Raw genomic sequence first — 16,105 nt, forward strand, 5'->3', positions numbered from 1 at the left:
AAACAGAGATTATGATGGAAGGTATAGTACTGACATCTGTGGATGGTGTTGAAACCAGTTCTGGACCAAAGCAGAGCGGTGGAATGACACGTTGTCCCAGATGACCGTGTATTGCATCTGGTGCATTTCATTACCAGCTGTGACGATGTGGTGCAATCGGTCCAAAAATGTGAGAATGTGAGGTGTGTTGTAAGGGCCCATTTTGGCATGATGGAGGACAACCCCATGCTGTGAAATGGCAGTGCAAAGGGTGATGTTACCCCCACGTTGCCCGGGGACATTGATTATAGCCCTGTGGCCAATTATATTTCTGCCTCTCCTTCTTGCTTTTGTGAGGTTGAACCCTGCTTCATCAATATATATGAATTCATGCAGGATTTCCTCAGCATCCATCTGCAAAACTCCCTGAAATACAGTGAAAGACAAGATTGTGTAGTTCAGGATAGGTCTAGTATAACGTCAATGTAAAAAAGTCATGTGTGCAGTATGCAACATCACAGTGCTAAAGTGAACAAACCTCCACATACTCATGCCGCAGCCTTTGACCCTCTCAAAAGGCACTCGATAAAGTTGTTTCATTTGTACCTGATGTCTTTTCAGGGTGGTTGCCAGTGTTGACTGAGAGACCTGATGGACATTATTGAAAATGGCATGGTCACCGATAATGTTGGCTTGTAGTTCTCTGAGCCTGATAGCATTATTGGCCAAAACCATGTTTATTATCTCTCTCTTGTTCTTGCGTGAATATGGGCCCCCCCTCGTTCCCGACCCTCAATCCTATGTAGAGAATAATACATGTAACTTACTGTACAATGTCACAGGAAGGGATATCACATGTGCTGATATGGTGCATACAATAAGCAGCTGATTACTGTAACTGTAGACAGATATTTTACCTGTTTTCCTGTCGAAAAGTCCTTATGCTAAGATTTGGCTGAACTCTCAGTCCAGCCTCCCTCAGCGGCAATCCGTGGTTCACAACATGGTCCACTAGTGTTGCACGAGTGTCAATTTGACACGTTTGGTCCTCTTATTCTTTGTGCACGTTCTCCTCCTGCTTCAGGTCTTCCTTGACCTCTGGCTCGGCCTCTGCCTCTTCCTCTACCTCCTTCTCCTCCTCTGTGTACTCCTCCTCTCACCCTCACTCTTCTTCTGACTCCTTCCATTTTGGTTGAAGGCAGGTGAACCTACCTGCTGCATTTTTATAGTGCTTAAACCTGATTGGTGTGTCTACAATTTAGCAATCATGTGTTTGTGCACCTGATGGCTGTGTTTAACAGATTGGCTCATAGGTGTGGTAATTTGACAGTCAGTGCTTTGGAATTGCAAGGAAGTGACATCATGATATACTTCTGTGTCTGATGTATACAAGTGTGTTTAGTGTTTTGCAAATCACTGTGTGTAATGTTTTGCAAATAGTGTGAAGCTGACAATGTGCGTACAGTTGTGCAAATCTAGCCTTGTGTTTTGCTCCTTGAGTGTAAGGTTTTGCTAATTGTGGGAAAAGTTACATTTTAGTGTGTAAGCAATCGTAAAAAACTGTATTACTCCAACCTCCTGAAATTTGTCAAAAACTACTTTATATGTAAGGAGTGCCTTTGATTGGATGGTCTGCACATGTGCAGTTAGGTGCAAGACGACCGGTGGACCTGGTGACGTGTTTCTATGCAGGAGTTTAGCTAGCCAACTATTGCCATGACATCGCCTACAAGCGTGACCAGAGATTTCTATTGGAGAAGCAGTTTCTGCATATCTTCATACTAAACCACTGTCATCTGACCAAGAGAAGAGCAAGGCTGAAAATCGATATTCTCCTACCAGTGCCAGTCTGTATCTATTTTAGTCAAAGTGTCTCTTGTCTTGGCAACAATAAGTAGTGTTGTTGAATGACAAAATAATCTGGCATGGTGCCCCAACTAAAGGCATCTGTTGGATAAAGTTAAGTGAACACAAATGGGCAGAGTTTTCACCTGGCGCAGTAGTCTATGGCACTGCATCTCAGTGCAAGAGGTGTCACTACAGACACCCAGGTTTGAATTAAGGCTGTATCACAACCGGCCGTGATTGGGAGTCCCATAGGGCGGTGCACAATTGGCCCAGCATTGTCCGGGTTTGGCCGGTGTAGGCCGGGCATTGTAAATAATACTTTGTTATTAACTGACTTGCCTAGTTAAATAAAGGTTAAATAAAAAATAAGAGAGACTACTTTACCAGAGGGTATAAAAAGAACATAGCATGCTAGATAAGCAAGAGAATACTGTATGCACTTCCTCTTTGTCAGCTTTCCTTTGTTACAGAGCTCTGTCCTTTCAGACACAAGAGGCCAATTCTTACACACCGTCTGTCCCCCAGGCTGTGTGTGTGTGTGTGTGTGTGTGTGTGTGTGTGTGTGTGTGTGTGTGTGTGTGTGTGTGTGTGTGTGTGTGGTGATAGCAGTGTCTGGTACAGATATCCACCACATCTCAATGCATCTCTTACCACAGATGGACTAGCATCCCCTCTCTCAGAGAACATACAGACATACTGAAAAGGAGGACAACACACACACATCTTGCGTAGCATACCAAGCATTTCCTATTCCCACAGAATGACAGACATTCTCATTCATTCTCAGTGCTCCTACAACACCAGGAGCTCTCCTTGATACATTATGGTGATGGACAGAGTTTCTAGAACATTCAGCACTAGTACTTCCTCCGGGGGACAATTCATCATCACACGTCTCATATCATGTTAAAAATGACAGAATCTGAGCAGCCCTGTGCAGAAAATTGGTCCGATCTAAGAGACTACATGACAACAATTACACTTGAACATACCATTGTCAAACATTTTGAGAGTGGTGTTTGGCTTTCTTGCTAGGATAACGTATATCAAGCAGATGGGTCGCTCCAGATGTAGAGTCATATCCGAAATGATTGGCACTCTTGATGAAGATGAGCAAAAAAGACGGTATACAATAAATAATAAAAATACTGAGCTAGATTGTATGATTTTTTTTGGGGGGGGGAAATGATATTGTTTTATACTTATACAAATTAGTCAGAGAAACAGATTTTCTTTAACAAGTAATCATTTATTTTCTCAAAAAGATATGGGTCAAAACTATTGGCACCCCTATTTTCAATACCTTTCAATAGCTCAGCTTGCGAGGATCACGGCACTGAGCCTTTTTCTAAAATGTTTTATGAGGTTGAAGAACACATTAGGAGGATCTTAGACCATTCCTCCATACAGAATCTTTCCAGGTCCTTGATATCCTCCGTCTGCTCTTATGGACTGTCCTCTTCTATTTAAACCACAGGTTTTCAATGGGGTTCAAGTCCGGAGACTGAGATGGCCATTGCAAAATGTTGATTTTGTGGCCCATTAACCATTTCTTTGGGGATTTTAATGTGTGCTTGGGGTTATTGTCTTGCTGGAAGATCCACTTGCAGTCAAGTTTCAGTCTCCTGGCAGAGGTAACCAGGTTTTTGGCTAAAATGTCCTGGTACTTGGTCAAGTTCATGATGCAGTTGACGTTAACAAGGACCCCAGGACCAATCGATCAAAATAGGCCCATTAAATCAAAGATCCACTAACCTATTTTACAGTAGGTATGGGGTTCTTTCTGCATTTACATCTTTCTTCTGACGCAAATCCCACCACTGGTGTGCGTGGCCAAAGAGCTATATTTTCATGTCATCTGACCATAGAAACGGTTCCAATCCAAGTGGCAATACCCTTTAGCAAACTCCAGATGTTTACATTTGTTGGAGGACTTAAAAATAGAGCTCTTTGGCCATCAAGGGTACCAATACAGTCTTTGGGTAGCCGGGACTCAGGAATACCTGTTTCTGACTGATCTGAGTAGGCCCAAGTATTTGCGTGTGTGTGTGTGTGTGTACGTACCTCTGACCTGAGCCTGGATTAACACTGCCTATGCTCAGGAGAATTACTGGACATTATTACACCTACAAAATGTGTCCTACTCCAAACACAGAGCTTAAGCTCTCCTCAATATTTAAGAGCAGGCCTGTTGTATGATGCAGACCACCTGAGTACGACAGGACTGTATCATATCCATTACCAGACAAAACATGACCATAAACCCTGACCAAAGAAAACCCTCATATGATTGACAGCTGACATCACTCACCCTCTCTGTCTCCTCCGTGGACTGGTATCCTGACGATAGCACCACGTCGCCTGGCGTCACGTATCCAGGGTGGTAACCAAGGGAAGGGCTACTTGGTGTGGTGTTGTCAGTGGTTGAGGAGGAGCGCGGGCGGACGGAATGCTGCTGTGCATCGTAGGTAGGCCGGCGCTGGGGGGCCTGGGGGCTGCCTCTCAGAGAGGGGTCCCGGTCTCCTACTCCGGCCCCTGTCCCGTTCCCCCCTGTCCCCTTACTGCGCCGGCTCTGCAGGCTGGTCCCTCGCCTCATGGTGCCCACAGGGCCGGCACCCTGACCAGCTGGGGGAGCAAGGAGAACACCAGAGGGGGGGGGGGGGGGTCAAAATCAGGACAACGCGTCTGCGTTGCTGCTGGAACAGCTGCTTCACACCCTGGCCCAGGACGCCAATGCTCTTTCAGACATTCCTGTGTAATTTTGGAGAGGGCGTGGTGGTCTGAGTGAGAGGAACAGTTCCAGAGGCCTGAGTCCTTCACCCCTCCTCTATGCCCTGACTCCCCTGGGTGCCTCTCACTACCCCCTCACTGCATACGATGATGCAGCACTCTCATAGACAGGGGAATAGGGCTGGGATAGGGGAGTCTGTATTGGGGGTGGTCTGGACTAGAGTGGTTGGGAGATAGGATAGGGGGATTGGTAACTTATGAGTAGAATACAGAGTTGTTATAATTTACGCTCTCTTTGTCAGACAGGTGGGACTGGAACAGGAGAGTACAGTAATTAACTTATTGTCTTGCTAAGCTTTCTAACTAGATTGAGTAGAGTCGGGTAGAGTAGAGTAAGGTAGAGCATAGTATAGTAGGGTAGAGTAGACTAGAGTAGGGTAGAGTATAGTATAGTAGGGTAGAATAGAGGATGGTAGAGTATAGTATAGTAGTGTAGAGTATAGTAGAGTAGGGTAGAGTAGAGTAGGGTAGAGTAGAGCAGGGTGCAGTAGAGTATAGTAGTAGAGTAGAGTAGGGTAGAGTAGGGTAGGGTTGAGTATAGTATAGTAGGGTATAGTAGGGTAGAGTATAGTAGGGTATAGTGGGGTAGGGTAGAGTATGGTAGAGTATAGTAGGGTAGGGTAGGGTGGAGTAGAGTATATTTTGGTAGAGTAGAGTAGAGTAGAGTAGGGTAGGGTGGAGTAGGGTGGAGTAGAGTAGAGTATAGTAGAGGGTAGGGTAGAGTAGGGTAGAGTAGGGTAGGGTAGTGTATAGTAGGGTAGGGTGGAGCATAGTATAGTAGGGCAGAGTATAGTAGGGTAGATTAGGTTAGAGTTGGGTAGAGTTGTGTATAGTATAGTAGGGTAAAGTAGGGTAGGATAGGATAGGATAGAGTAGGGTTGAATAGGGTAGATTTGGGGCAGCAGGTAGCCTAGTGGTTAGAGCATTGGGCCAGTAACTGAAAGGTTGCTGGATCGAATCCCTGAGCTGACAAGGTAAAAATCTGTCATTCTGCCCTTGAACAAGGGAGTTTACCCACTATTCCCTGGTAGGCCATCATTGTAAATAAGAATTTGTTCTTAATTGACTTGCCTAGTTAAATTTAAAGTAGGGTGTGTGTTTTAGGGTTCACTCTCTGTCTCTGTCAGACAGGACAGGATGGGGTGGGACAGGAGAGGTTCAGCGGCGAGCAATGGGAGTCCATAAGGTTGCATGCATCTGCCAATCAGCTCAAAGATCATGCTCGTCTAGTAGTCTACCACAGAAAGAGAGGAAATGGGTTATGAGGTGGGTGGAAATAAGGGACGGACAAAAGGAAGTACACAGGAAGATGTTTTAGAACAGACACTGCTTGAAGTTGCCTGTCGACTTGACCCTGGGCCAGATATAGGGGGCAACTTCTATTAACACCACAGACCACAGACACACACAAACACAAACAGGCTATGGGTTAGTTAGGGGAAGGGGATAGGAGAAAGAAACAAAAAAAGAGAGACTAATAAGTGAAAAAACCCACCTAACATCAGCCCAAAGCTGCCTAGCCTGACTCAGTGTCCAAGATCACCTGTAGAGAGAGAGAGATTGTGTGTGAGAGAGAGAGAGCGCGAGAGAGAGGGAGAGAGACTAATAAACATCTACTTAATCTATACACAATCAAATATAACACCCAAGTATTGTGTGTGTGGGTGTGCTGTGTGCTGCGTGCCATGTGTGTCTGCTGGTGGATTCTCTAGCGTCACTAAACAGATCCTTCTGCTTACTGTGACAGTGGTGTCTGGAGAGAATGACTTCCTCAAAAAATCAACAACCCACAGCAACACAGGCTCATTATACAAATTTACCTAACCTGCAACAACCCAAACAAACCCGACCCACATGAATTCCTATGAGGTTGAGGAGAGACAGTAATGGCCTTAGACACACATCCCTGGTGTGAAGAGAAGGCAGCTTGTCAAACACAGTGACTATTGGCACTGAGGGTTGGTAAACAAGGCAAAGTCAGGAACATTCTGAGCTCTGGGGAGTGACTGTTAAACATGCAAACTATACTGAACAAAAATATAAACGCAACATGCAACAATTTCAATTATTTTACTGAGTTACAGTTCATATAAGGAAATCAGTCAATTGAAATGAATACATTTGGCCCTAATCTATGGATTTCACAAGCAAGGGCGGAGCCATTGTGGAGCCAAGCCCAGCCAAGGGGGAGCCGAGCCCAGCCAAGGGCTTTTTATAGATATAAATACTCCTCGGCACACCCTCAGACGATCCAGCAGATGAAGAAACTGGATGTGGAGGTCCTGGGCTGGCGTGGTCTGAAGTTGTGAGGCCAGTTGGACGTACTGCCGAATTCTCTAAAACAATGTTTCTCTACTTATGGTAGAAAAATTAAAATTAAATTTTCCGGCAACAGCTCTGGTGGACATTCCTGCAGTCAATTTATGGTATTGTGTTGTGTGACAAAACTTGTATTGTCCCCAGCACAAGGTTCACCTATGTAATGATCATTCAGTTTAATCAGCTTTTTGATATGCCACACCCGTCAGGTGGATGGATTATCTTGGAAAAGGAGAAATGCTACCTAACAGGGATATAAACAAATTTGTGGTCAAAAATTGAGAGAAATAAGCTTTTTGTGCGTGTGGAACATTTCTGTAATCTTTCATTTCAGTTCATGAAACATGGGACCAACACTTTACATGTTGAGTTTATATTTTTGTTCAGTATAAATTCCAGCAGCTGCACAGTCATAAGAGTCTACTATATCACACATACACACCAACGCAGGGCACACAAACACAGACATACAGAGAGAGTGATACAGAGAGAGAGAGTGAGACAGAGACAGAGAGACAGAGAATGCAATCTACACAAATGCAGCATTGAAAATCTGGGCCCACGTCAAAGCCAGTTAGCACAGTCAGCTGTTCAGTTTCACAATGGGCCCAGAGAGAGGAGATAGCAGCACACGGCACAGTGACGCACACTACAGCAACACTGACATATTCACACAGCAACACAGCCACATTCACACAGCCAAACTGACATTCACACAGCCAAACTGACATTCACACAGCCAAACTGACATTCACACAGCCAAACTGACATTCACACAGCCAAACTGACATTCACACACCAACACTGATACATTCACACAGCCACAGTGATATTTTTACACCAACACATTCACACAGCCACACTGTCAATATTCACACAGGCAAAATGACATTCACATAACAACACTGACATTCACACAGCCTCACTGACATTCACAACAGATACACTGACGCATTCACACAGCAACCCTGACATTCAAACAGCAACATAGTGTGTATTTTTTGTTTTGGAGGAAGAGGTGGAATTTTTATCTGGTCTTCACCGTGGCAACGGACCCCCCCCCCCCGTCTCTCAACACAAAAACCTCAGATTATGTACAATAAAGTCTAAGCTACACATATATGCGAATATGAAAAAATCTTGAGTTTCTGCATTTTCTGATAATTGACGTTACAGAATAAAATAAAAATGATATGACTTTTTTTCAAGAAATGATAACAGTTTGACAAACCTGTTGGTAAGCTTTTAAATGATATTAAACTCAAGCGTTAATATTTTCCAGTGATGAAGATAGGGACGTCTCATAGTATGGTAGGGGTATGCAAAATGGGTCAACTTTGAGCACCTTTACCTCTTGTGTTTGCACTTCTACAATGGGACAATATGTATTGAAGGTTTTGTTCAAATCAAAAAGAGTGCGGTCAAAAGTGATTGAATTCCAATGGATTTACCCTACTATAAAATCAAATGAAATGTGCGCATCACTCGCCAGATGGACTGTTGAGTGACATGACAGTGCTGCTCTGTTCTATCCTGGTCTGACCCTGACCCTCAGAGCAGGTGCTGCTGGAATAACAGAAAGGGACTTGGTAAACTAGAGGCCACTGCCAACACATGATACATTCACTACAGCACAAATCATTCACATAGGCCTATACGACACCCCCCCCCCCCCCCCCCCCCCCCCCACCCCCCCCCACACACACACAGACATTGATGATTAAACAGACAACAGGTGTCAGAGCCTGTGTTGGCAGTGCAGCCATGATGAGTCAGCACATTTCTCAGAATCACTGTGGCCCAGTCAAAAGTGAACCAGCAACGACCACGAGGACATTGGCCCTTCTGGAAGCCCCTGGCACGGGGACACACACACACACACACACACACACACACACACACAAAATGACCTGTGCCCTAACTGCAGGTCAGTCCATTCATTGGCCATGTCAGTCTTCCTGTTGCTGATACCATTGTCTCCGCATGGCCAACTAAATCCAGATGGAGAGATGGAGCCTTGCTTACCAGGCAGACAGGCATGCCATGCCATCTCACTGTAAGCCTGGTTCAAATCAAATAAATAAATTCACTTAAAAAAAGAAACAATGATAAGATCACTGCTGGTTATGTAAGTTTGACTTGTCGTCAACCGTTACTCAGACTGTTAACCGTGACAGCCCCGGCTCCATGACCATGATACTGTATGTGGACTCAATGGCTATCTGCATTGACACTTTTAACACTAACTCTTCTGAATCATAACATACACTGCTGCTACTGTTTATTATCTATCCTGTCACTTTATCCCTACCTGTATGTACATATCTACCTCAATTACCTTGTACCGCTGCACATCGACTCGGGACTGGTACACTGTGTATGTAGTCAAGTTATCATGACTCATTGTCTATTTATTCCTTGTGTTATTATTTTCTTTAATTGTTTTACTTGTTGGGAAGGGCCTGCCCGTAAGTAAGCATTTCATTTAATGTTAGTCTACACCAGTTGTTTATGAAGATATACCATTTGATTGATTTGATTTGGCAGCAATATTGTGTCTACTATTTAGAGTGTTCCGTTAATTGAATTAAAATGTCCATCCTAACCCAGTTAGGCTAAGTAGTTCAGCTGTCTTTTGGTTGGTCAATCTGGACCCATAGTTGTTGCACTGAGGCACACATACTGTTGGTCATTGTTGAACCTATAGATTAAATCCAAATAAATCCCAGTAGCCTTAAACAGACCCATACAGTTCACATGGAACAGGCTGCTCTTTGTTCTGCTTAGAGCAACACAGAGCCCTATCTCTGGCCTTTGTGCCCTGTTTCTTTCACTGACACACACACACACACACACACACACACACACACACACACACACACACACACACACACACACACACACACACACACACACACACACACACACATATCAATAAAGAGGAATTAGGCCAGAGAGTTCTGGCAGCGATGCTGTTCAGAGAGAGAGAGACAGACAGGGAGTGATAGAGTGTGTGTGGGTAGGTGCTCTCTGACTGATAATGGAGCCCATCTCATTCTGCAGCCCCATGACAGCACAGGAAGCATGAACAATCGTTATTGTATCTGTTTATGTTGTCTGTGTGTGTGTGTGGGGGGGGGGGGGGCAGAGAAGGTCAGAGAGAGAGCAGCAGAGAGAGAGCAGGAGATGAAGAGAAAACAGAAAATAGAGAGAGCGAGGTAAGAGAAAGGAACCCGTTGAGACCGTCAGTATTGACACTGAGGGGATGCCTCACACAAGCTGCAGAAAGTGTGATAAGTGTGATAAGTGTATGTGTGTGGTGTGTGTGTGTCTTGTGTGTCTCAGCAGGATTAAAAGCAGCCAATTGACCAGAGAGTGTTCTAGCTACACTGGGTTTAACCTGAGAGATTAGAGATGGTACAGTGCCTTCAGAAAGTATTCACACTCCTTGGCTTTTTCCACATTGTGTTGTGTTACAGCCTGAATTCAAAATGAAATGTAGATTTTGTGTCACTGGCCTACTTACACACAATACCCCACAATGTCAAACACACAATACCCCACAATGTCAAACACACAATACTTACACACAATACCCCACAATGTCAAAGTGGAATTATGTTTTTAGAAATGTTTACTAATGAATTAAAAATGAAAAGCTGAAATGTCTTAAGGCAATAACTATTCAACACCTTTGTTATGGCAAGTTCAGGAGTAAATAATGTGCTTAACAAGTCACATAATAATTTGCATGGACTCACTCTGTGTGCAATAATAGTGTTTAATATCATCTCATCTCTGTAACCAACACATACAATTATCTGTAAGTTCCCTCAGTCGAGCAGTGAATTTCAAAAACAGATTAAACCACAAAGACTAGGGAGGTTTTCCAATGCCTCGCAACGGAGCGCACCTATTGGAGAAAAACACAAAAAAAAACAGACATTGAATATCCCTCTGAGCATGGTGAAGTTAATAATATATTAATTACACCCAGTTACTAAAAAGATATAGGCTTCCTTTCTAACTCAGTTGCCGGAGAGGATGGATCAACAACATTGTAGTTAATACACAATACTAACCTAAGTGAAAGGAGCAACATTTTCTGTACAGAAAATAAACATTCTAAAACATAACATCCTGTTTGAAACAAGGCACTAAAGTAACAGTGCAAAAATTTGGCAAAGAAATTAACTTTATGTCCTGAAAACAGAGTGTTATGTTTGGGGCAAATTCAACACATCAATGAGCACCACCCTTTAGAATTTCAAGCATGGTGGTAACTACAGTTGAAGTCAGAAATGTACATACACCTTAGCCAACTACATTTAAACTCAGTTTTTCAAGTTCCTGACATTTAATCCCAGTAAAAATTCTCTGTTTTAGCTCAGTTAGGATCACCACTTTATTTTAAGAATGTGAAATGTCAGAATAATAGTAGAGAGAATGACTTATTTCAGCTTTTATTTCTTACATCACATTCCCAGTGGGTCAGAAGTTAACATACACTCAATTACTATTTGGTAGCATTGCCTTTAAATGGTTTAACTTGGGTCAAACATTTTGGGTAGCCTTCCACAAGCTAACCACAATAAGTTGGGTAAATTCTGGCCCATTCCTCCTGGCAGAACTGGTGTAACTGAGTCAGGTTTGTAGGCCTCGTTGCTCGAACATGCTTTTTCAGTTCTGCCCACAAATTTTCTATAGGATTGAGGTCAGAGCTTTGTGATGGCCACTCCAATACCTTGACATTGTTGTCCTTAAGCCATTTTGTCACAAATTTGGAAGTATGCTTGGGGTCATTGTCCATTTGGAAGACCCATTTACGACCAAGCTTTAACTTCCAGACTGATGTCTTGAGATGTTGCTTCAAGATATCCACATAATTTTCCTCCTCACGATGCCATCCATTCTGTGAAGAGCACTAGTCCCTCCTGCAGCAAAGCACCCCCACAACATGATGCTGCCACCCCGTGCTTCACGGTTGGGATGGTGTTCTTCGGCTTGCAAGCCTCCCTGTTTTTCCTCCAAACATAACGATGGTCATTATGGCCAAACAGTTATATTTTTGTTTCATCAGACCAGAGGACATTTCTCCAAAAAGTACGATCTTTGTCCCCATGTGCAGTTGCAAACCGTAGTCTGGCTTTTTTTTATGGCGGTTTTGGAGCAGTGGCTTCTTCCTTGCTGAGCGGCCTTTCAGGTTATGTCGATATAGGACTCATTTTACTGTGGATATAGATACTTTGTACCTGTTTCCTCCAGCATCTTCACAAGGTCCTTTGCTGTTGTTCTGGGATTGATTTGCACTTTTCGCAACAAAGTACGTTCATCTCTAGGAGACAGAACGTGTCTCCTTCCTGAGCGGTATGACGGTTGCGTGGTCCCATGGAGTTTATACTTGCGTACTATTGTTTGTACAGATGAACGTGGTACCTTCAGGCGTTTGGAAATTGCTCCCAAGGATGAACCAGACTTTTGGAGGTCTGCAATTGTTTTTCTGAGGTATTGACTGATTTCTTGATTGTCCCATGATGTCACGCAAAAAGGCACTGAGTTTGAAGGTAGGCCTTGAAATACATCCACAGGTACACCTCCAATTGACTCAAATGATGTCAATTTGCCTATCAGAAGCTTCTAAAGCCATGACATCATTTTCTGTAATTTTCCAAGCTGTTTAAAAGGCACAGTCAACTTAGTGTATGTAAACTTCTGACCCATTGGAATTGTGATGCAGTGAATTATAAGTGAAATAATCTGTCTGTAAACAATTGTTGGAAAAATTACTTGTATCATGCACAAAGTAGATGTCCTAACCGACTTGCCAAAACCATAGTTTGTTAACAAGACATTTGTGGAGTGGTTGAAAAACTAGTTTTAATGACTCCAACCTAAGTGTATGTAAACTTCCGACTTCAACTGTACATCATTTTCAAATCAAATCATATTTTACTTGTCACATACGCTGAATACAACAGTGACACCTTACAGTGAAATGTTTACTTACAAGCCCTTAACCGACAGTGCAAATGCAGTGCAAGAAAATAATAAAGAAAATATTTACTAAATAAAATAAAGTAAAAATGAAATGGAACACTGTAGAATTACATAACAATAACGAGGCTATATACAGGGGGTACCGGTACTGTCAGCGTATGCGCTACTGGTGTTTGAAGTCAGGTGCAGGAGAGCAGAAAGTTGTGATCAGGCGTACTCTTTATTGGGCAGAAGCACAACAAACGGGCGCAACAGCGTCAAACCTCCAGCCAAAATGCAAAAGAGAATTGCGCAAAATGCAGTCACAAAAACAAACGTAAAATAATCCAACCTACTATGGGTAAACAAGAATACCCAGGGGGGAAATAACCAGCCTGGCGTGACACACTGACATGTAACAAAACAATTCCACACAAGGATATGGGGGGGAACAGAGGAACATACTGTATATACGTGATTAGGGAATGTAAACCAGGCGTGCGGGGAACAAGACAAAACAAATGTAACAATGAAAAATAGAGGGGTGATGGCTAGAAGGCTGGTGACGTCGCCCGCCGAACGCCGCCCGAACAAGGAGAGGAGCCGACTTCGGTGGAAGTCGTGACAGGTACTGAGTAAATGTGCAGATGAATCAAGGTAATTTGTGCATGTAGGAAGAGGGAAAGTGACTATGCATAGATGATAAACAGCGAGTAGTAGCAGAGTAAAAACAAAGGGTGGAACCTAGACTGGCACTCCGGTACCGCTTGCCATGCGTTAGCAGAGAGAACAGTCTATGACTTGGGTGACTAGAATCTTAGACCATTTTTTAGGCCTTTCTCTGACATCGCCTGGTGATGTATTGGGCCGTATGCATTTCCCATTAACCTCTGTAGCACCTTAGGGTCAGATGCCAAGCAGTTTCCATTCCAGGTGGTGATGCAACCAGTCAAGATGCTCTCGATTATGCAGCTGTAGAACTTTTTTAAAATCTGGGAACCCATGCCAGATCGTTTCAGTCTCTTGAGGGGGAAAAGGTGTTGTAGTGTCCTCTTCACAACTGTCTTGGTGTGTATGGCCCATGATAGTTTGTTGGTGATGTGACCATGATAGTTTGTTGGTGTTGTGGACACTAAGAAACTTCAAACTCTCGACTTGCTCCACTGCAGCCCCATCGATGTAAATAAGGGCCTGTTTTGCCCTCCTTTTCCTGTAGTCCACAATCAACTCCTTTGTCTTGCTCACATTGAGGGAGAGGTTGTTGTCCAGGCAGATCTTTGCCTGGCAGGTCTTTGACCTCCTCTCTATAGGCTGTCTCATCGTTGTCGGTGATCAGACCTAGCACTGTTGTGTCATCAGCAAACTTAATGATGGTGTTGGAGTCGTACTTGGCCACGCAGCCGTGGGGGAACAGGGAGTAGAGGAGGGGACTAAGCACGCACCACTGAGGGGAACCGGTGTTGAGGATCAGCGTGGTGGATGTGTTGTTACCTACACGTACCACCTGGGGCCGGTCCGTCAGGACGTCCAGGATCCAGTTGCAGAGGGAGGTCCTTAGCTTAGTGATGAGCTTTGTGGGCACCATGGTGTTGAACGCTGAGCTGTAGTCAATGAACAGCATTCTCACATAGGTGTTCCTTTTGTCAAGGTGAGAAAGGGCAGTATAGAGTGCGATTGAGATTGTGTCATCTGTGGATCTGTTGGGGCGGTATGCGAATTGGAGTGGGTCTAGGGTTTCAGGGATGATGGTGCTGACGTGAGCCATGACCAGCCTTTCAAAGCACTTCATGGCTACCGACAGGAGTGCTACGGGGAGGTAGTCATTTAGGCAGGTTAACTTCGCATGTTTGGGCACAAGGACTATGGTGGTCTGCTTGAAACATGTGGGTATTACAGACTCGGTCAGAGAGAGGTTGAAAATGTCAGTGAAGACACTTGCCAGTTTGTCCGGGCATGCTCTGAGTACACGCCCTGGTAATCCATCTGGCCTCACAGCTTTGTGAATGTTGACATGTTTAAAGGTCTTACTCACATCGGAACAGCTGATGCTCTCATGCATGCTTCATTATTGCTCACCTCAAAGCATAAAAAGGCATTTATCTCGTCTGGTAGGCTTGTGTCACTGGGGAGCTCGTGGCTGGGTTTCCCTTTGTAGTTCGTAGTATGCAAGCCCTGCCACATCCGACGAACATCAGAGCCGGTGTAGTAGGATTTAATCTTAGTCCTGTATTGACACTTTGCCTGTTTGATGGTTCGTCTGAGGGCATAGCAGGATTTCTAATAAGCGTCCCGATTAGTGTCCCGCTCCTTGAAAGCGGCATCTCTAGCCTATAGCTTGGTGTGGATGTTGCCTGTAAACCATGGCTTCTGGTTGGGATATGTACATACAGTCACTGTGGGGACGACATCCTCCATGCATTTATTGATGAAGCCGGTGACTGAGGTGGTATACTCCTCAATGCCATTGGATGAATCACGGAACATATTCCAGTCTGTGCTAGCAAAACAGTCCTGTAGCGTGCCATCTGTGTCATTGGACCACTTCCGTATTGAGCGAGTCAATGGCACTTCCTGCTTTAGTTTTTGCTTGTTAGCAGGAATTAGGAGGATAAAGTTATGGTCAGATTTGCCAAATGGAGGGCGAGGGAGAGCTTTATATGCGTCTCTGTGTGTGGTGTAAAGGAGGTATAGAATTTATTTTCCTCTGGCTGCACATGTGACATTCTGGTAGAAATGAGGTCAAACGGATTTAAGTTTGCCTGCATTAAAGTCCCCGGGCCCCTGGGAGCGCTGCTTCTGGATGAGCATTTTCTTGTTTGCTTATGGCCTTATACAGCTCGTTGAGTGCGGTCTTAGTACCAGCATCGGTTTGTGGTGCTATATAGACAGCTACGATAATATAGATGAGAACTCTCTTGGTAGATAGTGTGGTCTACAGCTTATCATGAGGTACTCTACCTAAGGCGAGCAATACCTCAATAATTCCTTAAAATTAGACATTGTGCACCAGCAGTTATTGACAAATATTTATGGGTATGCTTGTAGGATTGTTTAAACGGAATAGAGATAAATAAGCACAGGCAAAATCCTAGAGGAAAACCTGGCTCAGTCTGTTTCCAACAGACACTGGGAGACAAACTCACGTTTCAGCAGGACAATAACCTAAAACACTGGAGTTGCTTACTAAGACGAC

The 16,105-nt window shown here is 44.0% G+C and overlaps 1 protein-coding gene across 2 annotated transcripts in view; it reads right to left on the reverse strand.

The window, feature by feature from the left end:
* Positions 1-16,105, reverse strand: part of LOC139368811 (transmembrane and coiled-coil domains protein 1-like) — a 96,726-nt gene that overhangs the window by 66,151 nt on the left and 14,470 nt on the right. For both annotated transcript variants that reach the window (XM_071108181.1, XM_071108183.1), the window contains exons 2-3: positions 6,113-6,160; positions 4,139-4,452 (exon numbers count right to left, since the gene is read on the reverse strand). In XM_071108181.1, the coding sequence (XP_070964282.1) occupies positions 4,139-4,452; positions 6,113-6,119 (321 nt within the window). In that variant the 5' untranslated portion in view covers positions 6,120-6,160. The remainder of the gene's footprint in view (positions 1-4,138; positions 4,453-6,112; positions 6,161-16,105) is intronic.

Source organism: Oncorhynchus clarkii, chromosome 16 (genome assembly GCF_045791955.1).
Source record: "Oncorhynchus clarkii lewisi isolate Uvic-CL-2024 chromosome 16, UVic_Ocla_1.0, whole genome shotgun sequence".
NCBI classification, from domain to species: domain Eukaryota; kingdom Metazoa; phylum Chordata; class Actinopteri; order Salmoniformes; family Salmonidae; genus Oncorhynchus; species Oncorhynchus clarkii.